At 39.2% G+C, this 24734-nt stretch overlaps 1 protein-coding gene across 6 annotated transcripts in view; it reads right to left on the bottom strand.

Moving 5' to 3' along the window:
• The window catches only part of grik4 (glutamate receptor, ionotropic, kainate 4), a 354349-nt gene that overhangs the window by 176654 nt on the left and 152961 nt on the right, over positions 1-24734 (bottom strand). For all 6 annotated transcript variants that reach the window (XR_006054048.1, XR_006054049.1, XR_006054050.1 and 3 more), the window contains one exon: positions 12810-12943. Coding sequence is in view for 3 of the 6 variants with exons in the window: in XM_005915839.3 (XP_005915901.1) it covers positions 12810-12891 (82 nt within the window). In the remaining 3 variants the exon portion in view is untranslated. The remainder of the gene's footprint in view (positions 1-12809; positions 12944-24734) is intronic.

The following is a 24734-nucleotide window of genomic DNA, read 5'->3' as shown; positions in this document are numbered from 1 at the left end:
GTTATTCATTATTTAAAAAAACCTGAGGTTCTCCTTTCAATCTCTTTAATTACTTTCCTCATTTATTATATTGTTTGTTTAAATGACAGAGCAACTCCACCTACCCATCTGTGTTTACACAGGAATAGTCTTCAAAGCACTTAGGCACCGTACTCATTGTGTCAAAGCTTCACTACTTTAACATGAAGGTAAATAATACATGCTCAAACAACCGGAAAACATAGCAGGATGGATATGTAAGGAAATTTTGACAAAACATAATGTGGCTGATTCGAATACACAACTTCACCAATAAACACCTTCAAGTAACTACAATCAGAGAGGCAGTTTATTTAAAAAAAAAAAAAATCTAAATCTACAGCTATTGAAATTAAAAATGTTTAGTTGTCACAACCACACCTCTGGACATTATACAAGTCCCAGTGTTTAATTAACTACTGGCTTTTATACTCCTTTTAAACATCAAACAGCGTGATACCTGTGTGTACTTGGGTGCTGGTGAGACATTTCATTTTTGGTTGATGTCCGAATGAAGACACTTTCCACATGGTACTGTTTGCTGGATCAAAACTTGATTGTACTTTTCTGGATTATTGATTCCGAATTAGAATTAGAATCCATTTTATATTCTGATTCTGAATCATGAATGCAGAAAAGTACATTAAAGTTTGAGAAGATCTGCAAAACCACTGTCTACTCCGCCCACTTTCTGTTCGACCCACTGCTGTCTGCTCGGCACCTCGGGTCAATAAGGTCCCACACCTCCAGACCGACAAACAGCTTCTTCCCCTGGGCCATTCGGACTGTTAACAAACACTATTCCCCCACACCCCACCTCTCACCAGTCTGGCCCATGGCCTGAATAACCGTCATCACTCAGGCCACTCACTCATACGAACTCTATTCAGACCAAATCTTTTCTTTGCACTACCACCAAACACTTTTGGTGCTCAGAACAGTCAGAGTACGCCTCTAATAAAATTGCGCTATCATAAATGTGGTATAAATGCTGACCACATGCAGTTTTATGAGGCAGCCAGTTTCCCTAAAATTTCAATATAGAAGGTACTGAGACTCAGGAATGTTTAAACGATAATATTGTTGTGTTGAAGACATGCAGTTACAGAACACACTGTAACTGCAGACCACACTGCTGTAGCCATCTATGCATAAAAAAACATTATCTCTGCATCAGACTAACAAGCAGCTCGATGAGAGGACATCAGAAAAGTTTGCTATCATTGCATTTAGGGAGGGAAGATGCTTCTGTATATGATTCTCTGTATATCTGAGCCAGTATATGCATGGATTTTAACCTGCCATTGATGTTGTGTTTTATTTCACCCTAATCAAAGCACAGCCAACAAAAGCTGTTTTTCCCCTCTAGCTCTCCACAGGAAAAAAGCAGGGCATTTCACAGCATTCATAACTATATTTTAATGAATCGAGCCATAAGCACAATCACTGGCACAAGTTCGTGGACTTCGCATAGTTTTGAAAAAAATGACTGATATTAATTCCTTTTGAGAACGCGGGCATGGTGCTCACGTGCTGGAGGTGTAAAATGGTTTAGAATAGGGAGAATAAATTACTCTAAGTTTGGGGTTGACATCAATCACGAATAATCAAATCATCTCCTCTAATTCCCTTTAAAAGCAGTGCTCTCTCCACCATGCCCTGACTGTAATGGATGAGGAGAGTCAAGATCTGCTGCACAAACACCGCTACTTCTAAGAGGAAATTGATGTCCTTGTCGGAGAGATGCACCGCCGTGTGGTGCAAATGTGGGACGAATAGAAATAAACAATGAAAAAAATGTCCCTGATTCCTCCCCGGAGAAAATAAAGGCCAAAGTATTAAGTGTTAGTTATTGTAGATTAAATACCTCGCCTAAACAGAGCTACAGCTTAGGTGGGTGACTCATCATGTATGCCTCTGAGTATTTGAACTTAACAATCAGTTGGTTTATGAATTCTACAGGGAGCCAGTATAAATAGACCGTGGCCAAAAAGTGGCATTCTGGACCATTTGCAAGCAATTCAGGAATGTGCTGCTTAAGAAAGTGTAAAGGAAGTAATGTAATTATGAGACGATCCAAAGTTTTTAGCATCAACTGAGCATCAGTACACAATAACATCATATCTATCTGTCTACTCATGTAATCACTACCTCCCTTTTCCAAGATCTCTTAGTAATAGTATTCCAATGACATAGTTCACATTTTATATTTAAAGGCATTTAACAATCATTTCTGTGTGATAATTTACTTGCTAAAGGGTCCAATTTTACATATTTCAGATATAAAATAATGCTCACTTGATTCACACGTTATTCCTTGACTTATGTTTCATAAGTCAAAATTGATACAGAACATAAAAATCTTTCTGCTGCAGAGACGTGACAGCTAAAACAGAAACGAATGTCAGGGCAAAGCAAGGCGTGAGACCGTGTCAGAACAAGCAATCCATCTCTGATGCAAGGACTTTCATAAGAGGTAGGCTGGCAGTAGATAAGAAGCTGGTTAATGCCATAATCACAAGGGTTATAGATGCTGTTTGGTCTACTGTTTGTTTTATAGGCTGGCACGTGAGCAGATGACAACACAAAACAAACAACCAAGGCCCTGATTCCATTTAAGCTTCAGCCAGTATTCTGGTTATACCTTTCATTCTACATCATCGCATAACTGAAAAGGATAGCAACCCTGTTCGCTCTCACATTCCTCCACCTCAGCGTGTGGCAATGCCCCATTACACATCCTCAAACATCATCCTGCAGCTTGTAATTAGTTTGTTAATAATTCAAGTGTAAATGTTTTTATGTTTGTGTGTAGCTGATAATAGCTAATGTGTGGGTTTTTTTTAGAGTGCATTTAGGGTATGTGTGCATGCACATGACCAAATGGGCAATATTTATTTCAATTTGTTCTTATCTGTGGAGAACACATTAATTCAGGAGGCTGTGTTTTGTGTGTTTGTTGGGATGTGTGTGGTTAAAACTAAAGTATAAGTGCGCTACGTATTCACTGTGACTTTATCAGATTTGGTGAATAATTTATGCGGTAGGCTCAGGAGCAAAATAGTGTGCATAATTGCATAACATCACTCCTATCTGCCATTCCTGCCATTAACTAAATGATTGGTCTCAGCACCTGCCCCGCTAATTAAAACCTTGGAGATTAATCATAAACTTTCCCCCCTCAGTCAGCGCCTGAGGATGGATTTGTATGTGCATGTATGTGGGATTAATTCTGCTCATAATTTCCTCTCTACAGTCCTGGACAAACATTTTCCAATTACATGATTGATGTATGCTATAACAAAGAGCCTTTTTCTTTCTCTGCACATGCGGTATTCTGTAATTAAGCACCGTTTCTTTCTGTTATACCCTCATTACCTTTGTTGGCCTCAGATCGAATCAAAGAAAACTGAGCAGTTTGAGTTGACTCTTGTAACAGGTGGTCGCCGAAAAAGAGGTTTAGCTGAAAATGTACCCTGTGGCTTCAATTCCGTGAGTACACATGTCTGAGTGTCATTAACCTAATGGCTCCCATACTAATTAGAAGCAGAGAGATTAATCATTAAATCTCCTCTTGTGGCTCCTCAGCTGGACATCTTGGTCTCTGCTTTAGCATCCATTCAAGCCAACATTTGCATTTTTCACCACAGAGGAACCAATGCTACAATTCAAATGATATGTCAAAGCACTGCAGGATGCTTCCCTCACAGTTATTTACTCTCCTTCCTTTCGGACACGCTATCTTCTCTGCTCTTCCAGTAACAGTGTGTTAAATGAGTTCATAGATGCCAGCTGAAATCAGAGCATGCGAGGGCAGAATGAACCTGACTGGAGGCAAGGGCACAATGACTCAGCCATGGTGGCTCTAGCAGCCAGCCTTAATAAGTCACTGTGAGCGTAGATGGGGCTGAACTGAGGGAAGTGACAGTGTGATGCTGCTGACTTGTGGGTATTACCTCAGCAGGGCTAATTACACTATTAGACCCTACCTGTGGGCTTCAATTTTGCTGATCCACCTTACATGCCCCTGGTGTCTGGAGCCACATACAGTGCATAACAGTGGTCACAGATGTGAACAAATACAAGCACACAAACTAGAGCCCACTCTCTCCAGAAAAACAGTAATTGTAATACTGGTACTCCAGCAAATGATTTATTTCTATTGCCAAAATTCAGCACCAAAATAGGAGGCCATGCTTTTTACCAAAGCACGTTTTCCTACACCCAAGTGCTTTGTATCTAATATTCACTGTACACATTGATGAACACATCTGAGATCATGGGGATCTCTCCCAAGACTGGAGATTGCAGCAGCCAAGGATCACACTACCAACCTTTTGATTATGATAATCTACGCTACCTCCTGAGCTACAGCCAACCTGACCCAACCCAACCGCAGTCACAAAAGCCTAGAGAGCAGTTGGCCACCTGGTTGCTAAGAAAATTCTGCATCAAAAACCTCTTTGCAACGGTTTTGGTTACATGAAAAACACCCACTTGTCCACAAACACTTGGTGACTAACCATCAGTGATGGTGAAACTTGAGAAAGTGCAATGCAAAGTGTAAGTTGAGAATGTTGGGGTGGTTGTAGCTCAGGAGGCCATCTACTAATGTGATGGTTGATGGTTCCATCCCTGGCTGCTCTAGTCTGCATGCCAAATATCTTTGGGCAAGATAGTAACCCTAAGTTGCTCTTTGATTGTGGGTGGACGATAGAAAGCTCTTAAGCATAGAAAAAAAGTCTTTATTTGAATGGGTGTGAATAAGACATGTTGTATAAGGTGCTTTGAGTGCTTGAGTAGAAAATATGTAAGTAAGTAGTAAGTAGTATGTATGTAGTTTTTCTCCCCTTCAGAGTAAAACTTCTGCCTTCTGCCACTGAAACCAACATATTCCAATATTTTTATTTTGGAGGTGAATAGTCTTTGTTTCTGCTTTGTGTTGCAAATTTGGGTGTAGTGATGGACGCAGACCTAAACTTAGAAAAACACATTAAGACAATAACAAAATCAGCTTACTATCACCTCAAGAATATTTCAAGGATAAAAGATCTGATGTCTCAACAGGACCTGGAAAAATCTTTAGTAGGCTTGATTACTGTAACAGCATCTTTACAGGTCTACCTAAAAAATCAGTCAGACAGCTACAGCTCATTCAGAACTCTGCTGCTCGAGTCCTCACTAAGACCAGAAAAGTGGACCACATCAGTCCAGCTCTGAGGTCTTTACACTGGCTGCCTGTCCGTCAGAGGATAGACTTTAAAGTTCTGATGCTGGTCTATAAAGCTCTGAATGGTTTAGGACCAAAATACATCAGTGACCTCCTGACCCAGTATGAACCTTCCAGATCTCTCAGGTCATCTTGATCCGGTCTTTTATCAGTTCCCAGAGTCAGAACCAGACACGGAGAAGCTGCATTCAGCTTTTATGCTCCTTATATCTGGAACAAACTCCCAGAAAGCCTCAGATCAGCTGAAACACTCAGTTTATTTAAATCCAGGTTGAAGATTCACCTATTCTCAGCTGCATTTGAATAAAGCACCAAATCCACACTGTTTTACTGTTAAGCTTAAATTTCAAAACTTACATCTTAACTAATGATTTTATCTACTGTTCCTTTCCATTTTAAATCATGCTTTTAATTTGTTTTTGTTTTTTTAATGTCTCTATAAAGCACTTTGAATCATGCTGTTGAATTGTGCTATATAAATAAACTTGCCTTGCCTTTTCTACAGTTTGACATCTGCTTAATAAGTAGCTGGTGAGTGTTAGCAGGCAAGTCTCTATACAAAGTACGGGCAACCATAGAAACCAAAGCAATCACAAGGAGGTTTTTGTTGCAGCATCATCTTTGACACCCAGCGACAACAAGCAACATCCTGCATGTTGGGTAAATACACATTTTTCCCTAGCAACCAGTGGTTACCACGGGTCTCTAGACCTACATGACTGAGCCCATATAGGATGCGGTATTCCTTATTAAACATTTAATGATGACAGCACATTTTGTATTCAATACATTTATCTCACAACAAACTATTCCTCACTAAGAGCTCGCATGATGCCAGCCTGCCAGGTAGATGGTGCAGGGTCAGACTCTGCTGCTGGGAAAGAAAAACCAATTGAATTTACCCCACCGAGAATCCTCTATCGTGTTCTCCCACTGACTTCGGAAAAGAGAGCAAAGAAGCAGACAAAGATTCGATTTGAGTTCTTCCTGTGGAGATACTCCTGTTGCTGCCCCCTCAGTAGTCCGGGATGCTCTGTAAGTGTTTTAGGAGTAATGTAAAAAATCTGAACATTTTATGTTCAACACTCCTCAGACTGGATCTCATGCATTAACTGTGAGGACAGCAGCAACTTTAGGGCAGCATATGTGAGTATTTCGTTATTACTATCTATGAAGTTTCATTTTCTCTGATAATGACATTAAGTTGTCTTAATAATGATTCAAATTTGATTGAAGATTATTTACATAAATCAGTTGATTGTCAGCTAAACAAGAATTCCAGCTGTCTTCTTAAGAGTTTAATTGAAAACATTGTTTTATTTAATGCTTGGAACTGAGAAACTTCAGTAACAAACGCACATAGAAAAATGTTTGCTATTATCTGATTATCTGGCAAAGCAGATCTATGAGTACCAAGCTAGAAGTAGAGCCATTACACCATTTTCTGGATTTTAAAAACTGCTGGTATTTTTGTTACTGGTGTGCTTTGCACTGACAGACGATAACATTTAAAAACACTCACTCAAATGGATCGTTTTTCCCCCTATACGTACATATCCGTATGTTATTTAGATGTTTTGAATAAGCTAAACTGAAAGCAAATCTTAATGAGAATGTGCTAAGCATGTTTAATACCTGGGTTAACCGCAGTACTAAACTGCTGCCTCTCGAAGCATCAAATTAATAACTTTCAGGCATCTGTTAAAGTTGCCGTTTGGTCTTTCCCTCTGGACATGTACAACTGGGAGGAGACCACCAGACACATCCAAAATGCATGAGGGATTACATATCCCAGCTGATCACTGATGACTTGGGGATCATTGGGACAGCTGAAGGAAGATGGTGGGGAACATTGTCGTCGTTCTCTCTTTTTCTTTCTATTGCACTTTGACAAAATAATAACAAATGTGCGAATAAAGCCAACAAAACAGATATCTTGCCTCTTGAGTTATCCTCGAGGACATATATAATAAGAAACCGATGATTCAATTAAATGTCAGGGAGTGAGATATCTATTTTTCATACATCCCCCTGCCAGCCATTGCATAACATAGTCAATAAACAGCTGTTCAAGCTGTTTATTGACAAGCTATGCAATCCCTGAAATTACCTTCAAAGACAATCAATTATACAAATTGCTTACTGGTTTTGCAGTGCAATAACACAAAGTTAAAATACACTATATGGAAAAAAGTACTGGGCTCCCTATATATAATAAGATAAGATAAGATAACCTTTATTAGTCCCACACGTTAAAAATTTGTTTTGTTACAGCAGAACGTGATCAGTGCATAGTTACATAGCAAAAATTAGAAAAACACTGGAATAGGATAAGATGATAGGAATAAGATACTGTACTCAATAGAATATAATAAAATTAAATAGTATATACAATAGAATAAAAATAGAATACAAATGCTATATGCAACTGAGTAAAATATAAGGTTGTCAGAAAAAGAGTATTGCACTTAGTGTTATTGCTATTGCACATGTGTGGATGTGTGTGTTTGGTCAGTTGCAAAGTCTTTGTTGTAGAGTCTGACAGCAGTGGAGAGGAAAGACCTGCAAAATCTCTCTGTCCCACATCGTGAGCCTGGCACTGAAGGAGCCGCTCAGTGCTGAGAGTCTCCTGCATGGGGTGGGAGATGTTGTCCAGAAGGGATGATAGCTTAGCCACCATTCTCCTGTCTCTCACCACCTCCACTGGGTGCAGTGGGCATCCTAGAACAGAGATGGCCCTCCGGATCAGCCTGTTCAGTCTCTTCCTGTCCCCAGCAGAGATGCTGCCACCTCAGAAAACCACATCATAAAAGAGTACAGTGTACATATAGTACTCCTGTAGTACACCTACAGGAACTGCTCAAGCATGGAAACTAATGCCATGAAGCTCCCAGCGCAGTGTTTGTGCTGATATTAATGCCAGAGAAGCAGTTAGATCCAGCAGATCGTCAGCTACTTTTACATACAATGCAATGGTTGCAATGGTGGCATGCTATTATATCATGCTCAGTGTCAGTGAGCACTTTATAATGACCTACTGTTTCAAAAATGTTTGTAAAGAGCATCTATATAGCTAGATGCTCTTCATTTCATACACCTGTAGCAATGGCTCTGAAAATACCTTAAGTGTGGCTTAATACTTTTTTTCATATAATGCAAAGTGACTTAATAAAATAAAGCACCAATAAAAAAAAGTGAGCATATATAAAAAATACTGTTTATGTCGCATGTTCATGTATGAGGAGCGGATAATTTGCTTTCATATTCTCCTATTAAACCAGCCAGAATGGAGAGTCTCTGCAGGGCAAGACAATGTTGGTAGTGTTGTTGAATATTGCTCTAATTGTAGCGAAATCCACGTGAAAGACAGAGCTACTAAAACCCGTTTTTAATCATTTAGAGCTGTTTCACATTATGTTCTCGGGGCTGCTGTAAGGTTGGTTTATGTGCGACACGACCTTACGCACAGGAAGTGTGTTTGCCTCTTCCTGGTGAGATTACTGCCTCTAATCGTGTAACGGTTTTGCTCTGTGATGGTGACAGACCACAACAAAGACATCCTGGCCCTGAACTGTGAGGACTAGTTCTTAGTGCTGGGAAATCCTGATTGGTTTTTGAACTAGAAGAAAAGATTCTGAAGAACCACTGATGGTAGGCCAAGCCAGGGAGATACAGGATGGTCTTTAAAATGGTATAGCCAATGATATTATGAGGCTGAGATTTGCCCAAAAAAAAAGAAAAGAAAAAGAAAGCACAGACAGTGACTACAGTGGACACTGTTTTTTCACTTGGTTTCACTTCAGCTCTTTAGATGTAAGAACTTCTGTCTCAGTTGGCTGATGGACCAACAACAGCAGAAGAAAGAGTAGCTTGTAGACAAATTGTACCACATATTTTTGGCTCTGCCCCCAATCTAACAACAGACACTCTCTGCAGGTAGAAAGGCAGTGCAAAGCTGCCCATGGACTGCCAACAGACTGCCCACATGACACCACTGCTGAACCATAATTTCCCCATTAGTCCTACCTGGGTAGTAGATAATAGAGACAGCATTAAAGGACCTTTCTCATTTCAAGACAGAAAGAGACTTCAGCTTATTTCAGTAAGTTCCTTTTCATTTTATCAGTTTTGTCATTTTGATTTCATTCATCTTAACTTATGCTCTAAAAGAGCACTGTCCATGAGCTAAGCCTTATGTTGATGTATGCAGTCATTATTCATGGGTTATATTGAGGCATTGATTAAATTTCTTTATAAACCCAGCTAGATGTTTAGGGACTTTATTGAAATTGAAGTTGCACTGGTCCTGAATAGCTCAGCTCTTCTTTTTTTTCTACATTTTAAATCTCAGTATTACAAAAAGCAGACACCAGCTCATAACAGCAATGTGTGTTTAGAAGATGACTGTCTGGAAATAAGCATAAGTACCAAGTTATTAGCTGAACAGAATTACACAGGAGACACTTTTTCACTTAACTAATGGCTGAATACCACCCACAGCAACAAGCTGCACCATATGGTAGTGAACCAGCATTTTTAGGCAGTGTTTGCAGTTTGTCTTCTTGTTTTCTCATTTTGTTCTTTTATAATTGTATTTTGGCGATTGATTTCACCTCTTTTATTTCTTTTATTTGGTTAAGGCTTCACTTGTCATTACTTTCATTTTTTTTAAAAGGAACAATGAAGGAAAATCAATTTGTACTTTCCCAGGCTGATATCGCAACTCCACTGCAACTTAAACATTGTTTATCCCATAATTCGTTCCCCACCACAAGGCAGCAGTAAAAATGCCAGAAGACATGTTATATTTATACAAATTTTCCTTATCAAAATTGAAGTAAATAGACTTACTTTGCATCACATGGTTTAATTAATTTACAAACAAAAGTAGATCCTAATCCCTGGATTTGCTAAGAACATGGCGGACACAAAGAGAAGTTCCTCAGTTCACCTACCCTGAGCTTGCTACTGGCTGCTAGCTGGTCCTGGTGGTAATGTGTGAGGGACAGGAGGTTGTTTTTGGCACTCACACATTCAGAGAAGGCCAGACAGTGACATTATGCCAGCCAGGCAAGACTCTAGGGACGGCCATGTTAAATACCATCTCCTGCAGCTCAAATGGCAGAGTTGTAGTGGTGTTTTGGGTTATGTGTTTGTTTGTGTGTCTCTGTGGGTTGTGAAACGTGTATATGTGGCTGCGTGTTTGTACTTTTGCATATCTATGCCTTGTACTGGAATAAACTAGCAATGAATGGGGTTCTGTGCAAAGATGACATTAGAAGAAATGTACAAAAACAGGCCAAGCACCTAATTATCCATCAACGATGCAACATTGAGATAAATATAAACCACCACTGCTGTGGAGCTGGTACAATCAGGTGGAGGGTGGTAGGGAAAACTGGGAGAAAGAAAAGGCATGCGGCTGCAAGCTACTTCTCTGATGATATTCACAAACAAGGAATGATTTGTTCTTGGTTGTGTTGATAGAGTAAACTCTGAAACTCTGCTGTTTTCAAAATACAGAAAATGGTTTGGGGCATTATGTGACAATCCAGCAAAAAATTCTGCAAACAGCAGATGTGCTGTGACAGAGCTACTGTATGAGACAGAACAGACAGGGTAGAAAAACAGTGAGTGATACATAAATGCCTTGTTCAAAAATAAGAGATGGTGATAGCGCTCAAAAATGACAGTTTGAACTGATTCCATTTCGTCAAGGTTCAAAATACTGGAAAGATAAAAAGACTTTTACACACAAGAGAAGTAAAGGGAAAAGACAAAAGATCAAGAAAGGATGTGCATTTATCAGCCATGAGCTTTTTTCTTTCTTTTTTCTTCTTCTGAACAATTAGAATTGCATTTGTACATCATCTAAAGAGGCACTCTTATTTTTAATGCACCCTTTGGATTTATTTGTTTTTTTAATAGTCTTAATATAACCACATGGCCATTTGTACACAGCTTCTGTGCTATTAACTTGCACCCTTCTAACCTGCACACAGATCTCACTTTCAAGTGTTCTTGTTAATTAAAAGAACAGTTGAAAGCTGACCACTGAGAAATCACAGCAGGGAACAGTTTGGGAGGCACAGAATCAATGTCATTCTGAATCTCTATCTCAGTTTCACTATTAATACTATTAATTTCTATATGTAGTGCACACACACACACACAACCCCGTTCAGCTATCTTAGTGAGGACCTTCATTGACATAATGCTTTCCCTAGCTCCTTACCCTAACTCTAACTGTTAAAAATGAATGCCTAACCCTAACCCTTACCCTAAACCTAACCATAACCTAATTGTAACCTTGACACTAAAACCACATTTTGATCCTCAGAAAAGGCCTTTAAATGCCTTCAAATTTGTGAGGACCGGGTTGTGTGTCCTCACAAGTGACTGTTGGTTCTCACAAAGATAGCTAGACAGGAACACACACACACACACGAACAAGCGTTTCCAACCTTAGACAAGGGTTCTATACATAAATGAAGAGACAGTCAATCACACTTTTGGTAGACGGGGAGCAAGTGACAGGGAGTCAGAGAGCTGCTGACTGTAGGAGAATAATAACAAGATGGACCAACCTCCATCGGTTACCAGCATACTCTAGCAGTTTATGTGACTTTTGAAGCAGACTCTCCAGTGAAAAATCTAGTCTTGGTCCACCGATCAGCCACTATTTCCAGAACCACAGTACTGCAGTGGTTTTGCTAGATTTTAGCAATTGCTTTAAAATGTTTGTTCAATAGTCCCAACAGTCACAGTTAAAATAGTTGCAGAGTTGCAAGTGCCGCTTACAACAGTGAAAAAAGGGCAAGATTAGGATAAGAGTCAGATTTTTGCTATGCTCAGATTACTTTTATAGTTAAATATTTAAAAGAGCTGCAATAAACAGAGAGGTAATCAATGTATCTGATAGGTCAGCTGACACGCGTCTAATTATGCACCTTAAATTTCGTTTAATATGCAGGTGGAAGGGTGGGTATGTGCAGAGTTAGAATAATAGGTTTGTTTTGGGTCTAAGCTTGCTTTAGTGGCTAATTGCTTAAAGCTATACTGTATCACTGTACACAGCATACACAGTAAACAACAGCAAACAGTAAACAGTATATAGTATTAAGTTTGTACCAGCCAGATACTCTTAAACTATAATGTTGTCATGAAAGTCTATGGTGCTTTAACTGTTGTGTGGCTGACTGTAAAACAACTATAGATTATAGACTGTAGTTCTGTAGTATCTTACAGACAATTAGGACTGTGTCACATTCACACATTAATTTTGTAGCCTGTTGATACCTCAGGCCATGTGTTACAGCCATGTGAGGAAACATGGCTACTTTTCAACATTTGTGATTGAATTCCTCCAGCCAGTTTTATCGAGACTGTGGAGACTGCAAAGATTAGGATATCCAGCTATCTGAGCTGACAGCTCTGAAGCAACAAAATGTCAATTCCCACTCAACAATTAAAAACTTAAATGCACTCATTCACTGATATTTCAAGTAGAATGAAAAGCATGCACTGTATAGAGTGGAAGCCATTATGTTTTGCAATTTACCTATTCGAAAGGAGAGCGGGCCACCAAAGGTGCTTCTCACCCACATGGCTAAGAAGAGCAGAAGCGCCCAGGCTGTGAGCATCTTCTATGACTCCTCATGGGTCCTGCCCCGGGGGTGCCCCTGTCACAGCCACCTGAAGAATATACAAAGAAGAGAACACCATTTATACATCAGCAGGCATCAAGTTGGACACGCACAAAAGCCGCATCTGTGCAGAATAGTGATAAGCCTTCGGATATACAGTGCCTCATCTCTGTTTTGCTCATGCCATCTCTCATTGCATGCTAGGAATCTATTAGTGTCAGTGCAAGACTGCAGCTAAGTGAATTTTAAGCCTATGGGAGTTTTAATGACTTTGCTGTTTTTTCTGTATTACTTGGCAACAGTCTTTTTATTTTTTTTAGGTCTTTGTTGTTTTGTTACATATTTAAACATAAAATCCATTTTTTATCTCCCTGGTATTGAAGCAAAAAGTCACATAAGGTGACTTGAAGCATCCTGAACCAAATTTCTGGGTCTGTATTAAACCCTCTGATCTGTTTCCATCAGGAGTTATAAAGGACCGGAAACCAAAGGGGATATATTTGACTTCCATTTCCCAGGTGGACAGCAATATGACTCCAAATGAATCATAATGTTGTTCCCTGTTTCCCGCCTGTGTAAATAACTAACTGTTTGCTAAAAAGGTTTGCCATACCAACGAGTTTTCTGCCCACAAGAGGCACAAAATGGAATTATCGTAGGTAATAGCTAAGAAATAGTTTCATTTTTAATAATTTTAGTATTAAATTTCTACTAATTTTATTCTATTTTATTTGTTTTTCCCATGTGCAGTTAATGTCCCCTAGATGTAACCATTTCCTATATTTTCTTTATATTTTCCCTCACCTAACTGCATGCAGCTCTATCAGACTAAACACTAGAAAATCAACAGATGCCATAATTAATTCACAACATGATTCACAAATGTAAACCATTAATGCGTTTGACGGTATTTTTAACCCTATTTTACCTCATCACACCTTCTTAAAGTGATTCTCAGATGCTTGATTAAAACGAGATCTGTTCACTCTTCATCAAGGTCTGACGTTATTCAAGCTGACATTTACGAGGCTTAAAGGAGTGGGTGGTTCTGGTACGCAGCGATAGAGGATGGCGTCTTCTCTTTGACAGTGTTTTATGTTCCAGATCATAAAGAGACTTTCTGTTTTTTTTTAAAGGGGGATCTAGGGTGGGGGGATGGGGGTCAGGGACAAAGTCACTGCAACCACAGTGACTGTTTTCTGTTATAAAGTACACTACAGCTGCGTAAAATACTTTATTTTCAACAAAAAACAAGCAAAGTTTCTTTCGGCTCATCCTACCAAACAGAGTAAGCCAGTTAGGTGCGTGGAGGGCAAAGCATCCAAATGTCAGACAGCATGAAGATGGCAGACAGCAAGGCTATTGCAGCTGGACTGGAAAGAGTAAGGTCCTCTATATTTATGCAGGCACAAAGCCAGTAGAGGTGCAAATGTAGCCACAATATCATTTTCAAAGGGAGGAAGCTGACAGTCCTGCGTTTGCACCTGTGTGATTATTCTGGATGCAGGAAGACACTCTTTGGACTACAGGACGTGCTTATCTAGAGTGTCTCAGCTGGGTGACTGGACCAGAGATGGACAACATTTAAAGAGGGAGATTTGAAGATTGAGTCAGTGTCATGCAAATCTTAGTATCGGTTCATTTCAAAGTTGTTTCATTTAATCTACACACTGTCTCACAGATTTTAGTGTTTGCTGCTATGTGTAGCATGTTTTTGGTTAATATGCCATTTCTTAGCCAAGGCCAGAAAAGTAGCATGTGAGTATAAAACCAGATAAATAAATGAGTCACAATGCAAGTCTTACCATGGCATGAAACTTTCTTAATGTGTTTGTTTTTTTAATTTGTTTTACAGTACTGTAATTGGGTTAAAGTTGACTGGAATTAGCATTCCAACACCTTCTATTGATGAGCCATCAAGTCTGACAGGCAGGTTAATAAATATTACTTTCACATATGTGTTATGTGATATTTTCACGTGTTACAACCTGACATGGCTTCCAGTGACAGCATGGACAGCATTGCTCAGCAACAATAAAAATAAAAATATCGCAGGTTTACATACGCTCTCAACACATTCCTTTTCTCATTCTCGTGACGCATTCAGGGTGCAGATGTAACTGAAGTTGCAGTTGTGGTACTTTGGCATTTCTTTAAATGGCAGGTTATTTTAAATTCAGCTTTTAAAATAACGCAACAAGTATCACCAAACACACAACTTGTTTCTGCACAGTTTGTCACACAGTTTGTCTGCTAGTTAAATGTACATTTGCTGTATTTCCCAAGAGAGAGAAAAAAAGTTAATGAATGCCATCTCAGAGATAAAGATGTAAGAAAGAGAGAACAGAGAGGAACGATCAGAGATTATCGACAAAGACAAGGACTCCAGCATGTAATGTCCTAATTCACTTTCAACTTTTTAAATTAGATCTTTAATCTGTGCATGATGTGCCGCTGAATTATGTTTTTTGTGAAATGTCATGCAAAAGAAACTTAAGTTTACTAATTATGCAGTGGATTTAAAAGTTCCATGAAAATACTGTACTAGGCAGTTTGGTACACTTTAGTGCAGGTTAAGCTGGTCAATATGCAGTACTGTGGTAAAGGTCGCAGTGATGTTCACGGTTTATGTTAGGTTACAACCAGGGTAATAACATCAGTTTACCAAAAAATATACAGATCAGATTCACTCACTGAATTTCACCTCTTACTCTTGCTTTATACAGTCTAGGGTTGGAAATCTGCCCCATAGCTTATGAAACATCTGCTCAAACTCTGAGCATCTCACAGCAGCAGCATCACAGGTCAGCTGATCACAGCCTGAACACAAACTCACAAAATAAGTTTTTGTGTGAATTAATTGAAGTAATTCTTCTCCCCACGGTGCGCTGCTACACCTTAGCATTCCCCACCTGCCAAATCAGGCTTTAATAAGCCCTCACTGTACTGTACATGTTGTTTCTGAACTCACTAACTAGAAGGAAAAGAAAGGTAAAGGAAAGTGAAGCAAAGTCCTTTTAGGAACAGAGCAGACACACAGATGATTATTTTGCAGATGTTTCTGGAAATGTATGGATTAGTGAACAATATAAGCAAAAGGAAAAAAGAATAATTCCCCATTAACTGCACTGGTCATTACATGAGGTTTATCTGGATCTGCATGTAGTGTTCATATTACCAATATAAACCTTAAGCAGCTCACCGCCTAAGATGGCAATAAGACCGTCCCTCTCTGTTCTCGCACTACCTTACTGTTATTGCTCAGGAGCCCAGAGGAACAGCTGGATAGGACTGTCAACACATCAAGATCATTTCACAGACTTTTTCTAGGAAAACTATGCAAATAACACCTGTCGAAGGTCTTCCCTTGAGGTGTTCAGCAGAGAAGAAAAACAGAAAAACAGCACTGAATGACGCCCATTCCAAAATTAATTGAGTACTGAATATTCCTTGCAGCTTATATCATTATGCACACAGGGGGATTACGGCGCTTTATTGTTCAATTAGACTGACTTTACAGCAGCATGTTTTCAACAATGTAAAATACGTTCATCCAGCTAACACCTGATAACCCAGTGTAGAACGGGGAAGACTGAACAGGAAGTGAAAGATTTTTTTTAACTAACAAGATTCCCGACACAAACAACAGCACTGTGCTAGTTAACAATATAAAGCTTAACTGCTTCTTCCAACAGGGTGTCATTTATTTGACTGCATATGAGAATATCAGAAGTGAGACATTAAATTAAAAACACAATGCTGAGTCCCTTGATACTAAATATGGCCAATCAATGTCAATGATAGCTTAGATATGTTGCAGAAGCCTTCGCAGGCTAAATCACCGCTGAGTAGAGACAAAAGCTTTGGCAGGCTTTAGAGTGAAAGTCAATGCAATCTGTAACACTAATGGCTTTTCAGTGAGATAAGCTCATTCATTTTAGCATTCAACACAAATTCCAATACGTTCGATACAGGGGTAAAATGAAAACTGAGCTGAATGATTGCCCTCATTTTTAACACACCCAAACCTATGATATCAATTTCAGTTCAGCTTCTCTTTTCAGAAACACAAACACAGACTGATATATCTTTACTACCGCAGGGCTTCTGTACTGAAGCCAAAGTGGCTAAATTGCATGCTGGCTCTTTAGGTTGTGCTTGGGATAAAATGACTTTGAAAAAATATAATTCTATTAAGAAAAATATGCAGTAAAAAGAACAGGAGCTGAAGCGGTTCAGGAGACACAGGTATATAATGCTCCTTGATACACTCACTGCTCCAAGCATTCTTCTGTTTACTCACCACCAAAAATGGGCAGTAACACGTTGCTGTAATCCGATTCCTTTTTTCAAGTAATGAGTAATTAGATTACTCAGCGTGCTTACGAGAACGTAACAGTAATCATTACTGTTACGTTCTCATAAGCACGCTGCGTTACTAAACCGTGAATTTGTTTATGATAGTGTGTCATGACAATGACGTAGAAGCATGCGACGTCTGTGCCGTGGTAGCAACAGGCTTGTGTAGATCAATAATAGAGGGCGGGAAAAAGTATGACCGTGCAGCGTTTTAAGCTTGGAAGTACTGACATTACTTTGAGTTTGAATCTGTAGAAATCTTCTGGTGTACACTCTCCATTGGAAGAAAACTTGTTTCTACAGTGAAAATTTAACTTCAAATTAGGCAAACCTCCACGTCCACTCCTGCTAAACAGGTGAAAATAGATTTAAGAGCGACGGGACTTAGTGCTGCTCAATCTTTGATTTTATTTCTTTTTTGCTGTTATTTAATCGCATCTATTTGAAATAGGGAGTGTAAACACAAAAAATTATTTTATATGCTGGAATATGCAGAAAATAGGTTTAAAAGTTAAACAAATGTCTTCAAGTCAGACACTGTTGCACATAATTTAATTTTTGCTTGATACATAAAGTTAAAGACTAAAACTAATAAAACAAATTTTAAAAAGAGACTTTTTCATGTGTTTCAATTTTATATGATGGATTATGCAGAAAAAATAGAATTGGGCTGAAAGGTCTATTGCTTTATTATGTGTTCAGGTTGTGTATCATATTTTTAAAAAGTAACTAAGTAATTAATTACTTTTGAAAATAAGTAATCAGTAAAGTAACAGGATTACTTTCTTGGAGAAATAATTAGTAACTAATTACTATTTTCAAGTAACTTGGCCAACACTGCTCACCACCTTCAAGTCAAATTTTCTTTTTCATTCTTTTCTTTTGCTTATTTATTTATTTATTTATTTTTGCTTTTCTTATCTTACCTTAGGTTTCTTAGGTTAAGGTATTCTGTTAAGACATAAATCTACAACACTGTAGGCTGTTCACATAAGAAAATTCAAAAAATAGACAAAGCAAAAGACTTGAAGCCCAAACACAGGAGAATTAACCTAATGAAGTCACTGAGCACAATAAGTGGTTTGGACAGCAGTACCCTTCACACCAATATATAATCAACTGAAACTTTGTTACCGTGGGTACACCTGTTCAACTGCTTGTTACATAAATATCTAATCAGCCAATCAGATGGTAGAAATTTAATGTAGGCATATAGAAATACTCAAGATGACATCCTGAAGTTCAAACTGTACATCAGAATGAGGAAGAAAAGCAATTTAAGTGGCTGAATGTGGCACAGTTGTTGGTGCCAGCTGCGCTGAGCGTTTTAGAAACTGCTCATATACTGGGATTTTCTCCCATCTCTCATCTCTATAGAAAATGTGTCAGTGAAAATACTTTGTTGATGCCAGAGGTCAGCAGACAATGGTCAAACTACTTGAGCTGACAGAAAAGTAACAGTAACTCAAATATCCACTCGTTATAACCGGAGATATTACTTTAGTTTCAGTTAAGAATACTTTAAATGGTGCAGCTGACCTGAGTATTGTTGCCAACCATGTGCATCCCTTCATGACCAGTGCACCCAGTACTCTAATGGATGCTTTCAGCAGGATAACACACCATGTCACAAACCTCAATTCACCTCAAACTGGTTTCTTGAACATTACGAGTTCACTGTGCTAAAAACAGTCATCAGATTTCAATGCAATACAAGGTGTACCCAATAAAGTGAGTGAGTGTAGCTCTTCTTATGCTTCCTGCACCTTAATCTTAAAATGCTCATTATAAGATTCAGAGTGGTCCATGACACAAACTTTAAATATATTTTACAGTCACCTGCAGTAATGGTAATATTTCAGTTATTTACAGTAACATATTTGGTATTCACCTCATGAAAGAATAACAGTAATTCTTCCTGAGGATCAGAATTGAGTACAAGTCCCACTGCAGAGACCAGATTGTAGAGGAATGAAGAGGACAGTGGCACAGATTACTTCAGCTGTCAGTTGGCATAAATAGGTAGACAGACATACAATCATATTGCATAGAGTTGTACCCATTGCATTTTCGGCATAAGCCTCCCGTGAATACTGAATAGGATTGTATAAAATGTCGGCTATTGTAGCTCTCCTTTTGTTTCTTTGCTCACAGCCAGCGCAGGCAAAGAATGTGAGATGAAATCAGAGAAACTGGACCGCTGTGTAATCATAGCTTTTCTGAGCAGGACTTTAAAGGCTCTAAAAGTGAGAGGGTTTCAGATACATACACTATAATAAAGACTGTATACTGTAATTTCTCTGTCTCTCTCTCTCTATATATATATACTACAAAAAAGCAAATTGTCACGATCCTGGGTCTTATGACCCAGTGTTTTGAGTTTTAGTTCATTTTGATGTTTATAGTATGTTTAAGCTCATTAGGTTTCCTATGTTCATTTGCTTATTAGTTCCCCCTTGTGTTTTCAACCCCTGTGAAGTCTCCCTTGCCCTTCATGTGTTTCATGTCTGTGAGTCTCATGTTGTCAAGTTCATGTTGTCATGTCTGCGTCTCATTATGTTTCCTGTTTTATTTTGAAGGGGTCCTGTGTTCCTATGTTCAATGTTTTTAGTTTTACTCTCCTCTTGTGACGTCGTTATGTTCATGTGTGTCAGCTGTTTCCCCATGTGTTTCCATTTCCCTCATTATCCTCCTGTGTGTATTTAGTCCGTGTGTCTTCAGTCATTCTTTGTCAGGTCGTCTGCTTATCCACGTCAGAACTTCAGGTATCCATGTCAGTTCACCATGTTTAAGGTTTTTTCATGTTTAGTTTTAGTTCACCGAGTTTAGGTTATTCTTTAGTTTCACCTATGCCCTTTGTTTGTACCTTGTTTCCTAGCCTCAATAAATGGCTTGTTTTTTGTTAAATCCACATCACGTTCAGTTTTTGGTCTGCATTTGAGTCCTCTCTTGCAAACACATACAGTCTGCCTCAGCCAGGCTGTGACACAAATCTCTCCCTTTAAAGAACTGAAAAAGCACAATTCATTCCACTCTGTGTTTTCTGTGTTGCATGCTCGCTAACCCATTATTCATAAACAAAGCTTGTTTCTACAACTTTTTTCCCGTACACCTAGTAACAAAAACTCAATTAACGCAGCTTAAATAGTGCATAATGCTAAAAGCACCTAATTAGTTTGCAGAGAAAAAAATCCATCCTTAGAATGAATGTTTTTTTTTTCCCCACAGGTATCATCAATAAATAATGGCAACAATATGCAAACAACAAAGAGATGGGAAATGGATAAATTTATGTTTATTCTTTCAGCTTGAAGACAAAATATACTAGATGAACCACTGAAGGAGGTTTTTGGTTCGACTTGAATCATGTTTAAAAACAGCATGGCAATCCTTCCTCATGACTAATTTTGAATATCCCTATCTCTACTGGCTGGTGCACACTTGTTTAATAAAAACACAGCCATTTGCACACATAGACACAGACACCCTGAATGATTTTGGTAAAATCCTTGTTTTATTAAAATCGGAGGGGGACACCAGAATTCTTTCAGCACAGACGCTGTTAAGCATCAGTGTCATACTTGACAAATAGGGTTTGTATTTATACAGGGGAGGAAAACACTCTAAAAGCAATACACCAAATTTTCTTCAATCTAATTCTCGAAGCTCCCCAAGTTTCCTGCTCCCCCCTGTTGAGTGAAAAAGCATGCGTGCACGTATGCTCCTCGCTATGTTAAATGAAAATTAAAAGAAAAAAAAATGATGGAACCACCAGACAGACTAATTTAGTGGCTGTGTTTTATTACAGTCAGACATCTGGATCAGCAACTGCCATCAATTATAATTAAAAAAATTACAAGTACAAGCCTCAACTTAAACATATTGAGGAGTAGGGGAGAGGTGATGGCTTACTGTCTGACTAGCTGGCACTATCTAAAAATGTTGATAATTATATTCTTTACATCTATCGTGAACTCCTATCCTGGAATCAGTGGGCTCGGTTTGACCATTAAGTTAGTCAGACTGTCTGCGCTTTGTGAATTGGGAAGTACAAGGAAGGCTTAGCGACTGCTGGAACAGGTTGGTCTGACAGCTGTTTGACTTGCCTTGTCAGAACAACAGTTTACACAATCCACATATCAAAACTGTCAATCATACATCAAACGCTGTGTTATTCAGTTGCAAATGGACAATTAAAACTGACACTTTAAACCAAAGGCACGTCAGATGCATAATGAGTCTCATATATTAGCATATATTCATGTACTGCTGCAATGGGAATCGCAGAAATGGCACAAAAGCAACTTGTAGATGGGAATAAGTGATGTGTGACCGATGTTCAAGACTGTTTGACTGTCACAAGCTGCGGAAAATTAATATGCATGTGGTACGCATGCTCCTCGGGTGAATATTTGCAGTGAGTTCAAAGAGAATGTCGGTCCGCGTGAAACGTGTAGACACGAGTGAAAACAATGCACTCAGAAGAGGTATTTGTATATGATAAGTATCAGCCACCGCTCCGCTCTTCAGTTTTCTGAAATGACCTGAGACTCTCTGTTCAAGAATGAACTGGATGTTCACAACCAGCATGTAGCTCACTAACCTCTCCAAGCAGTAAACACACATTTAATGTGACATCAAATCTCAGTGGCCTACCTGTCAGTGGGAATACAAGTAGAATCGCCTCATCCATACTGGTAGCAAGTCAAAGATGACGATACACTAATCTAACATGTCAAAGAAGATGCCTTGACTCTTAAGAAGTCCATTTGAAAACACATATAGTGTTTAGTTAGAAAAATTGAGTACTTGAAATATGGTTGGTGAGTTTTTCCATACAGTTCTGCAGTTTGTAGTTTTGGAAACGTATCAGAAATGAGATTCTCTTTCCCAGAAGGGCAACCTTTATATAAAAAAAGAAAGGAGAGAAAGAAAATAGGCTAAGACCACAAGGAAAACACTGAGCACAGCAGTAGCAGCAAAGTTTAAGAGTTTAATAAAGCGGTGTAACACACATAATAAATACTAGATTGAAAGTGTACTGATACTGGTTTAATCTCACATGACTTTGAAAAACACTGCATAGCTTTGCATTGCATTTTCTTCTCGGGGCTTATACACCTTATATAACAATGTGCCTATGAGTACCCTGGTGTCTTCATCTGAGGCACAGGCTTCTATTGTTCTGCCTGTCACTATACTAGATATCTTTGTTACAGCAGCTGAATCAGTCCTGCCATCCTGAAGCTCAGCAGCACCTCCAGTTTACCAGAAGATTGAAAAAAGAATGCTGTAGCTAAGCCCAATATTAAACAATCCCAAAAATCACTCAAGCTACTCAAAATCCTGCAAAAACTTAAGTCTTACTCAGCATGCGTCAAATAAAAACCAGCCGAACACTCCCCAATTCACTCAAAGGTACCTCGTTTGCATCGTTCAGACTAGACAAACAGAAGGAGTCCTTTGTGTTCCCGAGAACATATCAGTGTCAATAATTATTCATAGTTGACATCTACACATTCAGACGCGCAGTAATTAACTACATACTCTTACTAACAGGTTTATTGCACCTCGTTTACACCTTATGACTGCACTACGCAAGCTGTTAAACAAAAGCTCACAAACATTTCGTTCACATTCAGTGCGAACTCCAACATGTGGGTAATTTCACAGTGTACAAGTAAACAGCATTGTGTGTCAGTAACAACAGGTTGAAAATGAAACGAAAGGCTTACGGGAGCAAGAAGACATATACAGTTAGACAGAGAGCTAAGTTGCGAAGCAAGGTCGATGGCTTCAAGTGACAAAACCACCTTCAAAATACGGGGGAGCAGGAGGCTTAGTCAAAGATGATCTTAAGTCTGCCCGATTCATCAATATTTAATAGCATTTTGATAGCCGGTGTGAAAAAAAATCTCCAGGCATTTTTTGGAATTTAGGAGGGGACTTAGCACTAAATGACTCAATATTATGATGACAGAAGAGTGGAATCATCCCTAAAGGACAGTAATTTTAATTAAATGATGATGTGAGATATTTGTGCTAATTGCAGGTTGTAAAGTCCCAGTTTCAATAATCTCCTCCCCTAACTGAATTTTCAAAATGAGAACTGCCCTCAGGCTAGTAAAACACTACCAGTGTCAGTAGACAAATTACCAAAGCTTTCAACCTACCAGTATTGTCTTTGAACTCGTCCTCATACTGATAGACCAGTTCATTTGTTATTCCAGTCTAAGCATATGTTTTAAAGCTTCTGGCTCAGCCACCTGTCATTATAGTATATATACCATGATTACCCTATTGACCTTGTCTAAGAGGGACTCCATGCTTTTAGAATAGAATAGAATAATCCTTTAATTGTCCCACAAGGGGAAATTTGGTTGTAACATCAGCCAGAAAGACACATATACAAACAAACAGTACACAGGACACAGAACAGAAACATACACAATTTTTCTTACATATTTACATTAAGGACAATGGTTACTATAAACAGAGTACTGTACAGTTATTAAATTAAATAAAAATAACTACAGATAAGAGGCAAACCAGGTTGTAGTGCGAATCGGTTGATTAATTTATTGCAGTTACAGCGCAGATGTAAACATCTATGTTTGTTGGGAGCAGTCCTGATTGTACAGTCTGACAGCTGCAGGGAGGAAGGACCTGCGGAAACGCTCCTTCATGCATGAGGATGCAGCAGTCTCTCACTGAAGGAGCTCTGCAGTTCAGCAACATTTACATGCATGGGGTGGGAGACTCTGTCCATCAGAGATGTTATTTTGGCCATCTCTCCCACCACCTGCACTTGGTCCAGGGTACATCCCAGAACAGAGCTGGCCTTCCTAATGAGTTTATCCAACCTCTTCCTCTCAGCTGCCGATAAAGTGTTGATCCAAAATACAACACTGTAAAAAAATGACGGATGACACCACAGAGTCATAGAAGGTCTTTAAAAGCGCTCCCTGTACTCCAAATGACCTCAGCCGCCTCAGCAGGTAGAGTCTGCTCTGGCCCTTCCGGTAAAGGGCGTCAGTATTGTGGCTCCAGTCCAGTTTATTATTCAGGTGAAGACCCAGGTACCTATAAGAGTCCACTATCTCAATGTCCACTCCCTGGATGTTCACCGGTGTCAGTGTGGTGGGTCTGTGTCTCCGGAAGTCCACCACCAACTCCTTGGTTTTCCCGGCGTTGATCAGCAGGTGGTTCTGCTGACACCAGTCTACAAAGTCCAGAGTCCACTGTCTGTACTCTGAGTCGTCCTCACCTGTGATGAGGCCGACTATGGCAGAGTCATCAGAGAACTTCTGTAGGTGGCAGCGTGGGGAGTTGATGGAGAAGTCTGCAGTGTAGAGGGTGAAGAGGAACGGTGCCAGCACAGGTCCCTGTGGGGCCCCCGTACTGCAGACCAGTGTATCAGAGACACAGCCTTGTGTCCTCAAATACTGTTGACGTTCTGTGAGGTAGTCCAGTATCCACTG

The sequence above is a fragment of the Haplochromis burtoni genome, unplaced genomic scaffold (assembly GCF_018398535.1).
Source record: "Haplochromis burtoni strain Fernald_Lab_line unplaced genomic scaffold, NCSU_Asbu1 Contig_15, whole genome shotgun sequence".
Taxonomy (NCBI): Eukaryota; Metazoa; Chordata; class Actinopteri; order Cichliformes; family Cichlidae; genus Haplochromis; species Haplochromis burtoni.
The sequence above is the reverse complement of the archived record's forward strand: the minus strand, read 5'-3'. Positions and strand labels throughout refer to the sequence as shown.